At 52.2% G+C, this 14,312-nt stretch overlaps 2 protein-coding genes across 2 annotated transcripts in view; both read left to right on the forward strand.

Moving 5' to 3' along the window:
* Position 1: 1 nt before the first annotated feature.
* Positions 2–6,016, forward strand: HSD17B7 (hydroxysteroid 17-beta dehydrogenase 7; the record flags this gene model as incomplete). The annotated part of the gene is made up of 8 exons (XM_009645381.2): positions 2–159; positions 241–333; positions 1,279–1,393; positions 1,848–2,042; positions 2,969–3,073; positions 4,132–4,188; positions 4,778–4,876; positions 5,270–6,016. Coding segments are annotated over 8 exons (918 nt in total), but the record flags the coding sequence as incomplete, so codon positions are not given.
* A 3,567-nt stretch (positions 6,017–9,583) lies between these two features.
* Positions 9,584–14,312, forward strand: part of OLFML2B (olfactomedin like 2B) — a 28,320-nt gene continuing 23,591 nt past the window's right edge. The window contains exon 1 of the mRNA XM_035900769.1: positions 9,584–9,620. Within this exon, the coding sequence (XP_035756662.1) occupies positions 9,584–9,620 (37 nt within the window). The remainder of the gene's footprint in view (positions 9,621–14,312) is intronic.

The raw sequence follows: 14,312 nt of genomic DNA on the forward strand, positions 1-14,312 counted from the left end.
CCGCATCCATCTCTGCATCGCCTGCCGCAACGCCGCGAAGTGCGAAGCCACGCGTGACCTCCTCCTGGCTTCCCACCCCGCCGCCCGGATCTCTACCGTGGAAGCCGACCTGGGCAACCTGGCTTCTGTCCTGCGTGTCGCCCGTGAGCTCCGCCGCAGGTACCGGGTTGCTGTCCTCCACCCCACTGGGCCCCCTTATCCAGCCTTTTGCCCCTCACATCCATGCTCTTCCCTGTGCAGGTTTCAGCGCCTGGACTTTGTCTACCTCAATGCTGGGACCATGCCCAACCCACACGTGAACTTCAAGGCACTCTGGCACGGTCTCTTCAACGGGTACGAGATGTTGGGGGGGTGTCTGGTACCCTGGCTTGTGGGCAGTATGGGGTGCTGGCAGCGCCATCGTGGCCAAGGCAATGCCCTTGGGTCCAGGGCTGAAGATCCCCCCCCCCTTCCCCAGTGTGACCCGGAGCACCTCCCTGTGGGATGCGTGGCCTTGCGTGGGCTGGGCTTGCCAGCTGGGTGAAATGCTGGGGTGCTCCAAGGCACCCAGTGCTGCTTCCGATCCCTGGTTCAAGGCCCACTGTGCAGGGGGAGAGCTCACCCAAAGCCTGCAGCTCCTGGTGTTGGGCATCAAGTGGAAAACGCTGGTGTGTTGCTGGGGAGGTGAAGTTTGCTCTTACCCGCTCTCCTTACCGTTGCTTTGGTTCCACTATAGGTTTTCATAGTTGCTGTCAGCTGTCGATCGCTGTATTTTGTGAAGCTAATAGTTGATGCTTATTCTATAAGCACCATAGGGATAAGTGTCATTATTCTATAAGCAACATAGGGAGGCTGAGCTAGGGAGCAAAGTGACTTGCGTTGAGCCCAATACGGTTGTTGGGGTCTTGAACGTAGATGTTAGGCTGCTTTCCTTGTCTGAATTAGGCATGGCCCTAGGGCTTAGTTCCATGCTGGAGCTTGATTTTTGTTATCTGAGCATGGAATGGAAGAGCAAGACTTTTTTTTTTTTTTTAATGGTACTTTACCATGGTGGAGTGAAGGAAGAGACAAGTCATCTCCGGTCTAGTCAGTATTGAGACATTTGCAAATAAAGGGGCTGGGATACTCTGTAAACTTCTTCCAGCCATTTTTTCATGGCTTAATGACAGCCCTTGCAGGTGAAACTGGAGACTCTGTGTGGAGCCTGCATGGTGGGGAATGCTTCTGAAGGACTGAAGTGGGGCAGCACTAGACCCCTCCCAGCAGCATTCCTCTCTAACTCCTGTCCTTGGTTCCTAGGAAGCTGCTTCACATGCTGACTACCGCAGAAGGAGTAATGACCCAGACAGACAGGCTTAATGGAGACGGACTGCAGGAGGTGTTTGCTACCAACCTCTTTGGCCACTTTATCCTGGTGAGGCTGCGTATGAAGATTGAGCCCTTGGTCTGGTGGTTGATGTGGGTAGGGATAAGCACAGGCAGAACCTGCTCTTTCCTACAGGTTTGGATGCTGATGCAGGCTGCAGCCTGACAGATAAGGAACGATATGTCAAAGGTTACTCTAGTTAGTCAGTGGATAGAGGTAAACCACACGTAGTTCTCTCTGTCTAGGGTGAATGCCAAGGCTTAGCTATATTAAATTCCAAAGTGCCCAACTGAGCTGTGTAAGAGAATGGTGGCTGCTTGTAAATGCTCCTGGTGGACCTTGGGCTGAAGTTATACCTGAGCAGCGGCTGCTTCTGGCTACTCTAGTGAAGGCTGGCCAAGGCGAGGAAAGCTGAGATAAGCTGGTGGCTTTTAAGAACTGCAAAGCTATACTGTAAGACTTTAAAATTATTGTGTTAAATAAGTTAACAATTATTTTGCAGGTTCGCCAACTTGAGTCACTACTCTGCGGTAACGAAAAGCCCTCACGACTCATCTGGACCTCTTCTAGCAATGCCAGGAGGTCTGCCTTCAGCCTTTCTGACTATCAGCATGCCAAGGGGCAGGAATCATACAGTTCCTCCAAATATGCTACTGACCTGACAAGCGTCGTTTTGAACAGGAAACTTAATAAGCAGGTGATAATGGGGCTTGCATGTCTAGAAAAAACCTAATGAGTTCCTACTATTCATAACTATCACTACATTGTCACTAACTAGTCGCATTCATTTATAGCGATCTGGTATGTTCCTTAATGCATGTGTAAGAATTAAACATAGCTGAGGCTGAACTGCTGGTGTGGGTGGCAGAGAATCTGCCAGAGAGATCAATTCTGGGGTTCTTGTCAGAAAAACTTCTGAAAGCAGAAGATTTTTAGGAGCGGTCCCTACCTTGCAAGCTCTAGCTGTCTCTATAGACCAAAGAATTGGTCTTAAAGAGCTGCTGCTCTTTTCAGGCATGCCTACCTATCAAAACAGGGCTGCTCAGGCAGCTCTGCCTGCAAGCACTTTGAGGTTCAGGCTCTGCTGTCTCTCCTGATGGCTCCATGCTGCTATTCAGGTTTGTCACACTTAAGGTGTATGAGCAACCTACCTTCCCTGTCACGGGAGCCTTACCAGATTTTGTTGGCAAGCTGCAGCCCTAGTCCCACGATAGTGATTGCACTGTCCTGAAATACTTCAGGCGAAAATGGCTTAGTCCTAGAAGGCTGAACACTCACCTCTTAAAGGTGAGGTAGTGTTTGGGCTGAGCAGGCTGTGATTTGGAAAACTGAGCTGCACATAGACTGCAACATGAGGTTGGGATATGCTGGGAGGCCTTTTTTCTCGTAGGCTTGCAATGGGCACAGATTTAACATGAACGTCTCCAACTTGGACCTCTTGGAAATCACTACATCTAATCACTCTCTGGCTGTGGTAACTGTAGAGAGGAGAGCATCTGCTATTAACCAGTCTCAATACTCACCTTCATTTTCTTGCTGAGAAATACTAGGTGGGAAGGAATATGATCCATTCTTAAACACTCTGTTGTGTATTTGCACGCTGACTTGGTTTCTTCTCTGCAGGGTCTGTATTCCAGTGTTGTCTGTCCTGGCCTTGTTATGTCGAACATGACCTACAGAATTTTGCCAGTTTTCCTGTGGAAGCTGCTAATGCCCATCATGTGGTTGGTAAGTGGATCTCCTGGCTGGTTTTGGGTTGAGGTAGCCCTGCTGTGATATCCTTTACTGCAAGTGATGCGCAGCGTGCTTCTGGCTCCGTGCTACCCACGCTGCTGTGCAGCTCTTCCTTCTGTCAGACTGGGCTGTCTGGCCCCTCTGCAAACCTTCCCTTTGGCACCTTGGGGCCCTGATTTTTCAAGCTGAGTTGGGAGCTTTGGTGCTGGATGGCACTGTACATAGAGCCAGGGTTCAGCCTTTCAGCCATAGCAGTTTTTGTCAAGGTTGGAAGGTTTTCCAGCCTGATGTGGGCTTGTGAAACCCTATCATTTTGGTGGCAGCAGAGCTCAGGACAAAACTTGGTCCCTGTGCTTTGAAATGCTGTTTGTTTCTATAACAGACCCTGTATTTTCCAGCATTCTTCTTCCCATCCCTGTAGAAGGCAGTATCTCCTGCTCTCTTCTTTCCATCCCTCTGGGAAGCAAAGCTGGCTGCTCAGTATTGCCTCATCCCCAAAACTTCCCTTGCCTTTCTTCCTCTGGGCTTCAGCTATTGAGGCTCACTACAGTTCTGTCCCCGCATGCAGGCTGCATGCTCTGAGCCTTGATGCTCTTGCTGCAAGACTGGTCTTTCTGCCCCAGCTGGCAGCAGCTGATCCTGATGGATCGCATTTCTCCTGGCAGTGGAGAGGCTACGCCTTCTTGCTTGTCCTCAACACTGATGGTATTGCAGATCCTCTCTGCCTCCTGCCCAATGTGCTCCTGAATGTGATGTGCTCAAGAAGAGGTGTCCGCAAGGCATAGGTGTGGACCCTTGCCTCTTGCTCTGGGGCTGAGCTCTGCGTGGGGGCACAGAGCAAGGGCTTGCTGATCTCGTGGGTGGCTCCAGAGACCAGAGTTTATGGCGATAAAGGGATGCTGTAGTCATAAGTGTGCAGTGTTACCTGTAGTCAACTTTGAGAAGCATTTCTACCTCTGGTGGATGACCTGGTGTGGCTGGGCTGCAGAGGGCTTGCCCAAGAAACCTTGGGCCAAAATACAGATTCTGTCATGTCCTACTTTTCCCCCCAGATCCGCTTTTTTGCCAAAACTTACACTCTGACACCGTATAATGGAGCAGAAGCTCATGTAAGTAGTTCACAACTTGACTTTGATATTCTTCCCTTCTGGGTAGCTCTTCCAGTGTCTGCTAGCTTGACCAAAGAGCCTCTACCCCAGGCTGGTGGGTGGGTGCTGCATTTCCCCCCTGAACAGCTTACAGCGGTGAGCACTAGGGGGCCAGGGCTGATCCAACAGGTGATGCTTTGTGCCCTTCATTGGGTGCTCATAAAATACATGATTATGGAAAAATGCTATTCCTTCCCTCTTGGTCAAGGAGAATGCTGCTCTCCCTTTTGGCAGTCAGGCAGCCATGGACATGCAGGTACAGGGATGGAGGTGGGTAACGCAGGGCACAGTGTGCATCAAGAACAGTAGTGAGCCAGGTTTAGCCATGTGAACTGCTTTGGTGGTTTAGCACTGGGGCATCAACATGGTCTACCTGTTGGCTCAAGTAGGTCACAGCTGAGGGGAGCCAGCTCAGAACCTCTCTAGGTATCAAGTCTTCCCCTGCTTGGTAAGAGCACCCATGGTGTGTTCTGTGTCCATTGGCAGCCAGGTCCTTGACTGCAGCCTTGGCTGGGACAGCGTTGGTATGTGTTTGTGCTGTTCTTCCTAGGTGTGGCTGTTCAAACAGAAGCCAGAGTCCCTGGATGCGCTTGTCAAATACCACAGCTGTACTTCTGGACTGGGGAAGAACTATGTGGAGCCCAGAAAGGTAAATGGAGTGGCAGCCTCCTGCTGCAGGCAGGGGACTTGGCTAGGGGTCTGCCATCTGCCTCACGTGGAAGGGTCAGTGCCAAGGGTGTCCTGTAGCTGAAATGGAAACAAGATGCGTGTTGAATGCTGATGTGGGGTTATGTGTGAGGTTTCCTAGAGTAACTCCTGGTTCAGGCTGGAGTCTGGAAGATGGTGGAGATGCTGGTTAGAACAGGATGAGTGTGTAACACAAAATATGTTCTGGCTTGTGCCCTGGTGATAGATGCCCTTAGTTGCCTCTCTGAATGTAGAGGCCCTGGGGGATGCACCTTGCTGTCCCCAGAGCTGCCCTCAGCATCTGTGCTGGCTGCCACTGAGGTGATGGTCTCACAGCGCTGTTCTTGTCTTCCAGATTGATGTGGATGAAGAAACTGCTGAGAAATTTTACCAAAAGCTGTTGGAACTGGAGAAGCAGGTTCTAGAGAGACACAGTGATCTCCTAGATTAAGTAAAACCAGTCTCAGTGGGATAACACTCTTGTGTCGGTAACATGGGTTTTCTTCATTCTGGTGCTACTTGTATTGCCTGCTGTTCTGCAGGCACATGGCTTCAGACCCCATCTTCCATCATGATGGAAGGTGAACTGTTCCTGGAATTGGAAATGTTGAAAACTGAAGAGAAATACTTAGTCTTTCTGGTATGGGATTTTTTTTCTGGCACAGTTTGGGAAGTCTCAAAACATGTGGCTTCAATCTGTCTTAGTGCAGGAAAGGCAACAGCTTGGGGTGCTGCCCTGCATCTTGGCTCTAACCAGTCTTTCTGGAGGCTCAAACACATTACCTGTGGCTGATCCTGAAGTACTTGAAGGCCCATCTTCAGAAATGCTGCTTCTCATTTGCACACCAAAGCTGGGCCTGGCTTTCCAGACATACTCAACCTTACTGGAAGTCAGGCTCCGCACAGCATCTGAAGCGAAGCTCCTGCAGAGCTGGCCTGAGAAGCACACCCCTTGCCTCAACTGTGAGGATGGATAGATGCCTTGCTGTGCCCTGGGTATGGGGCCATGTATGTTGTAACCACAACTGGCTGGAAAAACTGAAGCTGTTGATGTTAACCTGGCTCAGGGCTCGTCTGCTCTGTCTGTAGCAAGAGTGAGAGGTTACCGTGTTATTTTATTTATTTAACTGTGGTTTTATATAAATTTACTGTATCAAGTATTCTCCCTGTTGTGTATCTAGGGAGCTTCACCCAGTACCTGGTGTACTTCAAATGCTGCAGTGAATAAATGACTGGAAACGACTTGTCCTTGCTGCAGTGGTGTCTTTACTCCAATAGTTGGTTGCTTTTGAGTCGGAGGGCTGGAGGGCAGGGTGGTTTGTTGCCTTGCACAGTAAGCCTGGGCATACCTGGGAAGCCTGAGGTTTGTTCTTTCCTGCCATAGCAGAGCTGTTAACCACCTCTTGGGTTTAATTCTCCTCTTCTAGTTAATGAAAGACATGGGTGAATTCTGAAGACTTGAGTGTGGTTTTGTGTTTTGAGCACCTGTGGAGTGTCTGGGACCATTTCCCAGCCTTAGGTGCTTGGGAGATGTAGATGTGTCTGGTGCTTGCTCACCCTGATGTGTCAAAATTACTTGTAAGGGAGGGTTACAGTGTGCCCAGACGCTTCCCTGGGGCCTGGCAGGAGCCAGGTGAAGTTAGGAGGGGATGCTGTGCTGCTCAGCCCTGCAGCACCCTGCCTGTGGTGGAGGCTCCCCAAGCTCTGGAGGTGCATCCTGCTGGGAGGCTGGAGTGCCTGCAAGTGTTGCCTCAGGGATCTGTGTAGGAAACTACAGGAAAACAAAACTGGCATCTGGGAGAAACCAATTTCCTGACGCTATTAATTAAGTTGGCTTGTAGGGATATAGCCTTAAAGAATCTTGGTCTTATTTTTTTTCCTTCTTCCCACCCTCTGTTTTTGAGCATCTCTGCAAAGTAGAGGGGTACTGCTAGCATGGTGTTGTCCACATTAGAAATATCTTGGTCTCGAATCTGGGCTGAATGCTAGCGTGGATGGGAATGTACTCTGGTTTGGCCTGATGTTGGAACAGAATGAGAAGTTGGCCATCATAGAGTGGTGCTTCCCTTGGCTATGGCTGTAGCCGTTCAGAGTTGTGTAGCAGATTGGGGTGCGCTTATGTGGGCCTTCATTTAAATGCACTAAAGTCTGTCCCAGCACTGGGTCTGGGTGCTGTGGCTTTGTTCAGCTGCGTCCTGAACCCACCCTGGGGCCAGAGTTCCCTCCCGTTCCTGGTGCTGTTCCTTCTCCACAGGGAAGGAGTCAGTGGTTGTGTGTCTCTCCAACTTGGTGTCCCACACAACTTGGTCCGCACAGCATCCTACAGCAGTATTTGGCTCCTTGTTCTGGAGAGTAATCAAGCATGTTGTCTTGATTGGTTTTAGATGAGCAGCTTGACCTTTGCTGTGCTTCTGCCCTGGGCTGTGGTAGGTATCATTCACCCCCTCCACCTTTAGGATTCCCCACCTACCCCAAGGCCAGAGGTGCTCAGTCATCCCTTCTCTGACTGCTCTCCAATACTACCCCTGCCTAATTTTCTCGCTGGGGTGAGATAAATGAAATTACAAGTATTACTCAAAACAGAGTCTGACACAACACTTCATGAAATGAGTGTGGCTTACTGGGAGATGGGAAGGAGAGGGCTCTTACGCTGAGCCCATCGCCTGTATCGTCCTGTACCGGCTGCACGCTGACACTGTAGCTGTGGCAGTCCAAGGGTTTGAATGCAGCAAGGTCTGGAGGTGCTAGAAGAGGTAGCTTTGAATAAGCTGTAGTTTGGAAAAATAAATGCTTTCTGACATGACTTTTTTTTTTTTTTTTCCTAAAGCCCAGAATAAAGTGGCAAATTTCTAGGGTGTGTGGAGAGTGATGACCATGTGTAGGACTTTTGAGGTTTTTTTCTCTCAAGTGTGTGTGCCTGTGGGCTGGAGTTGGGCATTTATCAGGGGAAGTTGTGCCTGATGGGATGGGGTGAGTGCTTTTTCCCTATGGAGCATGTGGAGCCCGGTGAGGGGAGAGGACATGAGATATACCACCAACAGTCTTTGAGTTATCCGTGACGCTGGTGTCAAGTGGAGCTATGAACGAGTTTCTGGGCTCGTCTTAAAAGCACTCTGTAGCTCTCCCTTGAGGATTTGGGGTTCAGGGTTAGAGAAAAATGTGTGTTTCTGTCCTGTTGTGTCTGAGCTCAGCCTGCTGCATGGTTGTCCTGGTTTTGGCTGGGACAGAGTTAATTTTTTTCCTAGTAGCTGGCATAGCACTGTGTTTTGGATTTAGTACTAGAAGAATGTTGATAATGCACTGATGCTTTAGTTGTTGCTGGGTAGTGCTTACACTGGTCAAGGACTTCTCAGCTCTGCCAGGTGGACAAGAAGCTGGGAGGGGACACAGCCAGGACAGCTGACCCCAACTGACCAAAGGGGTGTTCCAGCCCATATGATGTCATGCTCAGTATGTAAGCTGGGGGAAGAAGGAAGGGGGGAACGTTTGGAGTGATGGTGTTTGTCTTACCAAGTCACCGTTATGCGTGATGAAGCCCTGCTTTCCTGGGGATGGTTGAACGCCTGCCTGCCCATGGGAAGTGGTGAATGAATTCCTTGCTTTGCTTGCGTGCACGGCTTTTGCTTTCCCTATTAAACTGTCTTTACCCCACCCCATGAGTTTTCTCAGTTTTACCCTTTGGATTCTCTCCCCATCCCACTGTGGGGGGAGTGAGCGAGTGGCTGTGTGGTGCTGAGTTGCCAGCCGGGGTTAAACCGTGACAATGGTTTAGTTTCACCTTAGTTGCTGTGAAGGCACCTGGTGCACTGCGATGCGTATTAAATCCCGGGAGATGCAAGTGTGGGATTCAGGAGTTGTGGGGGATCTGCTGCAGCATGCAGTCACGGTTGGTGTGGATGCAAAGTGGCCTCTGGAGGTCTCTAGCTCAGCTTCATGCTCAGACAGAGTTACGTGAAGAAGGAACAAAAGGCGCTAAAGCACAAGCTGGGCCCTGGAGAGATGGGGCAACCTGGGAAGATGGGATAAAGCTTGTGGTTTCCCATGAGTTTGGTGCTGCATGGAGCTGGAGATACACAATCAGCCCAGGTGTCTCCAGAAGGCTGCTCTTCAGTTGGAGGGGTTGCTCGGGTGTCCTACAGCACTTGTCACAAGGCCCCACTGCTCTATGGGGGTTTCTGCCTGCTTTTGAGACCCCAGGTGTCATTGTCTATGCCCTTCTGTAGAAGGAAATTTGGCCGTGCTCAACCTCACCTTCTGCTCCTCTCCATGTTGTGAGCAGCTGGATGTCTTTGCATCCAAAGCATGGGACTGTTCTGTGGGATGGGAACTGTAACCACCTCTCAAGTTTCATCTTTTGTCCTGAAAGCACAGGTAGGACCTGGTGCCTTGAAATGGAGACTGCCCAAAGGGCAGGGGGTGGCTCAGTTGTTTGTTGCCCTCTGTGAACTTTGCCTGGTGAATCCAGCCTGAGGGGTGCTGTGCCACCTGGTTTAGCTGCCCACCACCCAGGTGACTGCAAGCAGAGCTGGCTGATGCTCTGGAGCTGCTGGTCTGCAGGGATGGACGGCTCCTCGGGCCTTGCTCTCGGTTAATAGATGCCTATGCATGGAACTTAATCCCCCAGCTAATCCCTTTTGGCTGGCAGGCACATCCAGGCATGAAAGCGGTAATGGAGAAGCAGCAACTGGGTCAAGGAGAGCAAGCAGGTACGCGCATCTGTCAACCTCTTCTCAACGCACTCCTGCCCCCCTTGTCTTTGCTTGCTAAGGTAGTGGAGACACCGCTGATGCCATTGCATGAGTTGGGTGCCTCCGTTGAGGTTGTGTATGTGGACTTGTCGAGCCCTTTGCAATGAAAACAGCTTCTGCCTGGAGCACGGGGCCCCATGATGGAGCCAGGGGTGATGGAGGGTGGTGAGAAACACCAGGCGCGAGATGGGGGAAGAGCCAGCAGCACCAGCTGTGAGTCAGTGCTGAGACAGGAGCTTTCTGTTTGCCATCCTCAGATGTGGAGCTTTCCAGAGATGCCCTGGGGCAGGTCTTGAGAGTGAAAACTCATCATGGTTGCTCTATGATGTCCTGCACAATCAGGCTGTGCGATCCAGTATTGAATCACCATGCCTTGTACCCAGCCACCGGTTTCTTACCTTCGTGGGCAAACTTGTTGCCTTGCTCCAAACACAGCCTGAGTTGCTTTACAAAACATTGCTTTACAGCTCAGCTGGCTTTCAGCTATGCCGGGCACTGATAATAGAAGTGTGGGTAGGAATTGCAGCCAAGGGAGGAGAAAGCTCGAGAGCGGTGTGGCAGGGCTGAACTCCCCATGGCTGGGTGACCCTTGCCTCTCTGGGAGGAGAAGGCAACAGGACTGGAGGAAACAACGAGGACCAGTGTGTGACCCTGTAAATGGGGGTGGATGTGGCACAGCCAGCTGATGTTGAAAGTGCTTGGAAGGGAGCTGCCCAGAGGGGCTGGTGTGAGAGGAGAAACGTAGCTCTGAAGAGCTGGGTGAGGAACGGGGAGTGGAAACCCCTCTGGGAGTGTTGCAGGAGGATGATGGGTCTGTCTGGCAGGGGAGAGCCAAGGGGGGTGTGGATCCGGGTGGGTTTTGCTGAGAGTGGGCAAATTGTAGAGCCCCAGGAAGTTTTTGGCTGGGAGGGAGCTCTCTCACACATCTCCAGCCAGCCCTGCTTGGAGCAGGGATGGCCTCATGGCTGGACCAGGCAGCTCAGGGATGTGTCCAGGTGAGTTCTGAAGTCTCCAGGGATGAAGACCCCACAGCATCCCTCCTGGGCCATGTCCAGGGGCTGTTCCCACACACCACCCCGCTTTGCAGCTTCCCAGGGGAGAGTAAGGCTGACTTGCTTGACGGCCAAGATGTCGGAAGCTCGGGGCAGACATGTGCCCCATGGCCAAGGAAATGGGAAAGCCCAAAGAGAGCCAAGACTGCCTGCAGGGTCAGGGAGGCTTTTCAGTGTTGCTTTGCAAAACACGGAGCTGTGCTCAAAGGAGAAACCTCGGAGGGGAACTGGTGGATGAGTTCAGGAACGGCTTGTGAGAAGAATCAGAATGAGCAGTAAATCCTTTATCTGGCTCATCAATAGGTGCTCCCATGTAAGTGCAGGGCTTGGCGAGGCCGCAGTGCTGTAATTAACATTTTTGGCATCTGTGAGAGAAGCCTAGGAAGGCTGCCCTGCCAGAAACCCTTTTGCAGATGCAAGGATTTGTATCAAACTAAAGTTCTACTGGGGAGCCTAGAGGGCAGGCGGGTGAAGGACCGGAGCGGGATGGCATTCATCTCGAGGCAAAGTAGCCGAGCTGATCGCTGTGCGTTCATTTCTCCCTTAAATCTGCCTCAAGCAAAAGCAAACAGGAGGAGGTGGCTGGATACCCAGCCTGGGGTCAAGCTGTGCTGGGTCTTGCAGTGAGGCAGCGCAGATGCTGAATGCTGATGTAGGATCCTCTTTCTCAAAAGAAGCTACTGAAGACAGAGGTGACCTCAGGGCGCACCGGGGAGGCACGGCTCCAGTCTTGCCCTGCTCTTTGTTTCTGTCTGTCTCAGCAGAAGCTTTGGGCGCTTCAGTTTGGTTCGGTGTACATCTGCCGGCGGGAGTTGTGTCCCCTGGAAGAACCCGCGTCTGGTCCTCCAGCGCAGTGGCAGTGGGAGGGATGTGGCAGCCTGGCAGGGAGGAGTTGGGGAGGTGTTCAGGGTCCCCCCCAGGGCTGGCTGCCCAGAGAGAGCCCCCGTAAGCTGACTTTGGTACCCCAGCACTGAGGTGATGCATAGTGCCACTGATACTCTACGTTGGCGGGATAAGACCCCTCTAAAACTCAATTTGTAGTTCTAGAAAGCAGGCGTTCTTTATTATGGCGCCAGGCACACAGGGGATCACTCCTCCTAGTGTGTGCCCTGAATCATTCAACTACAGAGGGTCATGTGCAATCAAAATGTAAATATTCATTAAATTCCTAGGAAATAATTACCATATTCATGCTATTTCCCAGCTGAGCACTACAGACTGAACGCAGTCCCACCCCAAGGGGCTGCAGTGGGTGGGGGATCTAGCAAGCCTGGACAAGCCGCTGGGTGGGGCAGGGCTGAGAGGATGGCCATGCTTTTGGGCATCGTGTTCAGCTCTGAAGACCTAGGCATGCTCGCCCACAACTCAGGTGCTCCTGAGATTCACCTCCAAAGTAGCTCTGTGAGTCACTGTGGCCTGCACCTCTCGGGGAAGCGCGAGGCAGGTGCAGCAATATCTCATGTCTTTGTCATAGGAATAGATGGTGGTGGCTCATCCACGGCAAGCCAGCAACAGCCAGACCTGCTGAGAGGGTTTGGATAAGTAATTCCAAGCAGTGGCGCCTGGAGGCTGCAGGGATGCTGTTCTGTGCCCACCAGCCCTGCAGAGCCCAGGGACACGTGCTGCGTGGCCTCCAGGCACTGGTCGTTTGTTAATGGCCTCAAAATGCAGTAACACCACTTGGAACTGGGGCAGATCCTTGCACTACATACCCATCCTCTGCCTGTCAGCAGCTGCAACAGCTCGGGAGTCAGGAGAGCTGCATCACATCCCTGCCTTGAATTCCCTGGATACCTCTCAGCAGGTCATGGCTTCCTTGGCCTTGGGCAGCTCTTGGGTTGACTCAAGCTCTTCCAGCTGTAGCCAGCAGCTCCCCAGCCAGCTCGTGATAGGTGTTCTTGTCTGGAGAGGGATGTGCTGTCACCTGAGTCTGGGCGGTGTGGATGGGAGCAGGCAGAACATGCTGGGGGGACCGTTTGGGTCCATGCAATAGCAGAGGTGTTGGGGAGCAGGAAGGGTTGGAGGCCAGCTGTGAGGATGGCTCCATCTCTGGGCTAGCTGCCAGGCAGTGGCAGAGATTGGGGTCAGTGAAGTTAGGGAGAGCAGGCTGTAGCATGCATGTTGCCTCATGTTTAGGCTGGAAGGGAACACCAGATCTAGGGTCAGAGAAGTCAGACTGGTGGGGGCAATGGAGAGTTTGGGCATTTCTCTGTCTACAGGCAGCAGGTCATGTCTCCAGGTGTTTTATTGAAGACTCACTGGAGTGTTGATGAGGGCTTCTGCAGGTCCCTTGTAGGGGATGTCCCTCTGGGAGTAGGACTGGCACCAGCACTAATAATCTACCTCTCTGTTCCCTGCTGCTACAGGGCCCCATGGTGCTGGTCATGTCCTTGAGCTCTCCTGCTCTCCTTTCATGCCCTGAAACATGAGGCTTTTGGATCCAAGGGTCTTATGTGCTGGCCTTGCAGTTTGCACCTAAGGTAAGAGGTCCATCCTCATGCCCAAACACTGCCTGTAGGGTGAGGCCTCTCTGAGGGAGATGTGCTAGGGTCGCTGAGTCCCCAGGGTGCTTGGCAATAGGGACATCTGTGATGGAGCTCCCATGGGGTGAGTGCATTGGCGGCTGCCCTGTCACATTGTGGGCCTTTTGGGGACCCCTCTGACATTTGCAGTGGGACCAGAAGTCAACAGAGGTCCCCCTGGCTGTGGGGGGACCTGACCAGTCACGTGAGCAGCATGCAGTTTCTCTCCCACAGCAGGCACCAGGACTGAACTTTTGCCTTGCCAAAATCCAGTCCTTGGGCCGGTGAACCACTCAGCACCATGCCAGCCCAGCAGGAAGCTAGCTCCCACTGGATGCCAGAGGGCTGCCTCAGTCCCGTGGGCACCAGCGGCTTCCTCCCACTCATGTAGCAATGCCCCTTGGCAATTCCTTCATCAACAAAGCCCTCAGTGAGTTCGGTGGCTCTTGCCAGGGACCCAGGCATGGTGTTTAATGAGAATGAGCCACAAGGGTGGGACATCTCCTGCAGGAGATCACTCCTCAGTGTGCACGGTCCTTCTCCAGCTGTGGAAGCTGAGAGCTGGGTCCAGCCTCTGCTCTCCTCTTTTCTTTTTTTTTTTTTTTTTTCCCAAACTTGGGGAAGTAGTGTTAGTGAGGATACAGGAGAGAAGGGTGAGCATGCAGTTGTGATGGTGGGATTATAAACTGGTGGGATGGATGCACCTTCCCAAACATCCCTTGGGTCCCCCATGAGCCCGCAGGACCCTCAGTGAGTCGTGGGCACCAGCCGCGGTGGAGCGAGCTGCTGTTGTTACCCCAGGGCAAACAGGGAACGTGTTGGGACAGGTTTGGTGGTGCTGGGGCTGGTTCCATCTCTAGATGTCCTGCCAGGGCACCTCACCGGTGGGTGCTGCTGGTATGTGGTGGCTGTGTCTTGAAGAGACCTGCCCTGGCACATCCACCCTTACCTGTTCGATCACCTGCCCTGAATGCTGTAGATTGGGCTGACGCTCATTGCTCACTGCCTGACGAGCTGAGCTTCATAATTAGTTGCAACAGGACCTGCCAACGCTCCTTGGGACCCAGACCACTGAC

The sequence above is a fragment of the Egretta garzetta genome, unplaced genomic scaffold (genome assembly GCF_000687185.1).
Source record: "Egretta garzetta isolate BGI_Z169 unplaced genomic scaffold, ASM68718v1 scaffold598, whole genome shotgun sequence".
Lineage (NCBI taxonomy): Eukaryota > Metazoa > Chordata > Aves > Pelecaniformes > Ardeidae > Egretta > Egretta garzetta.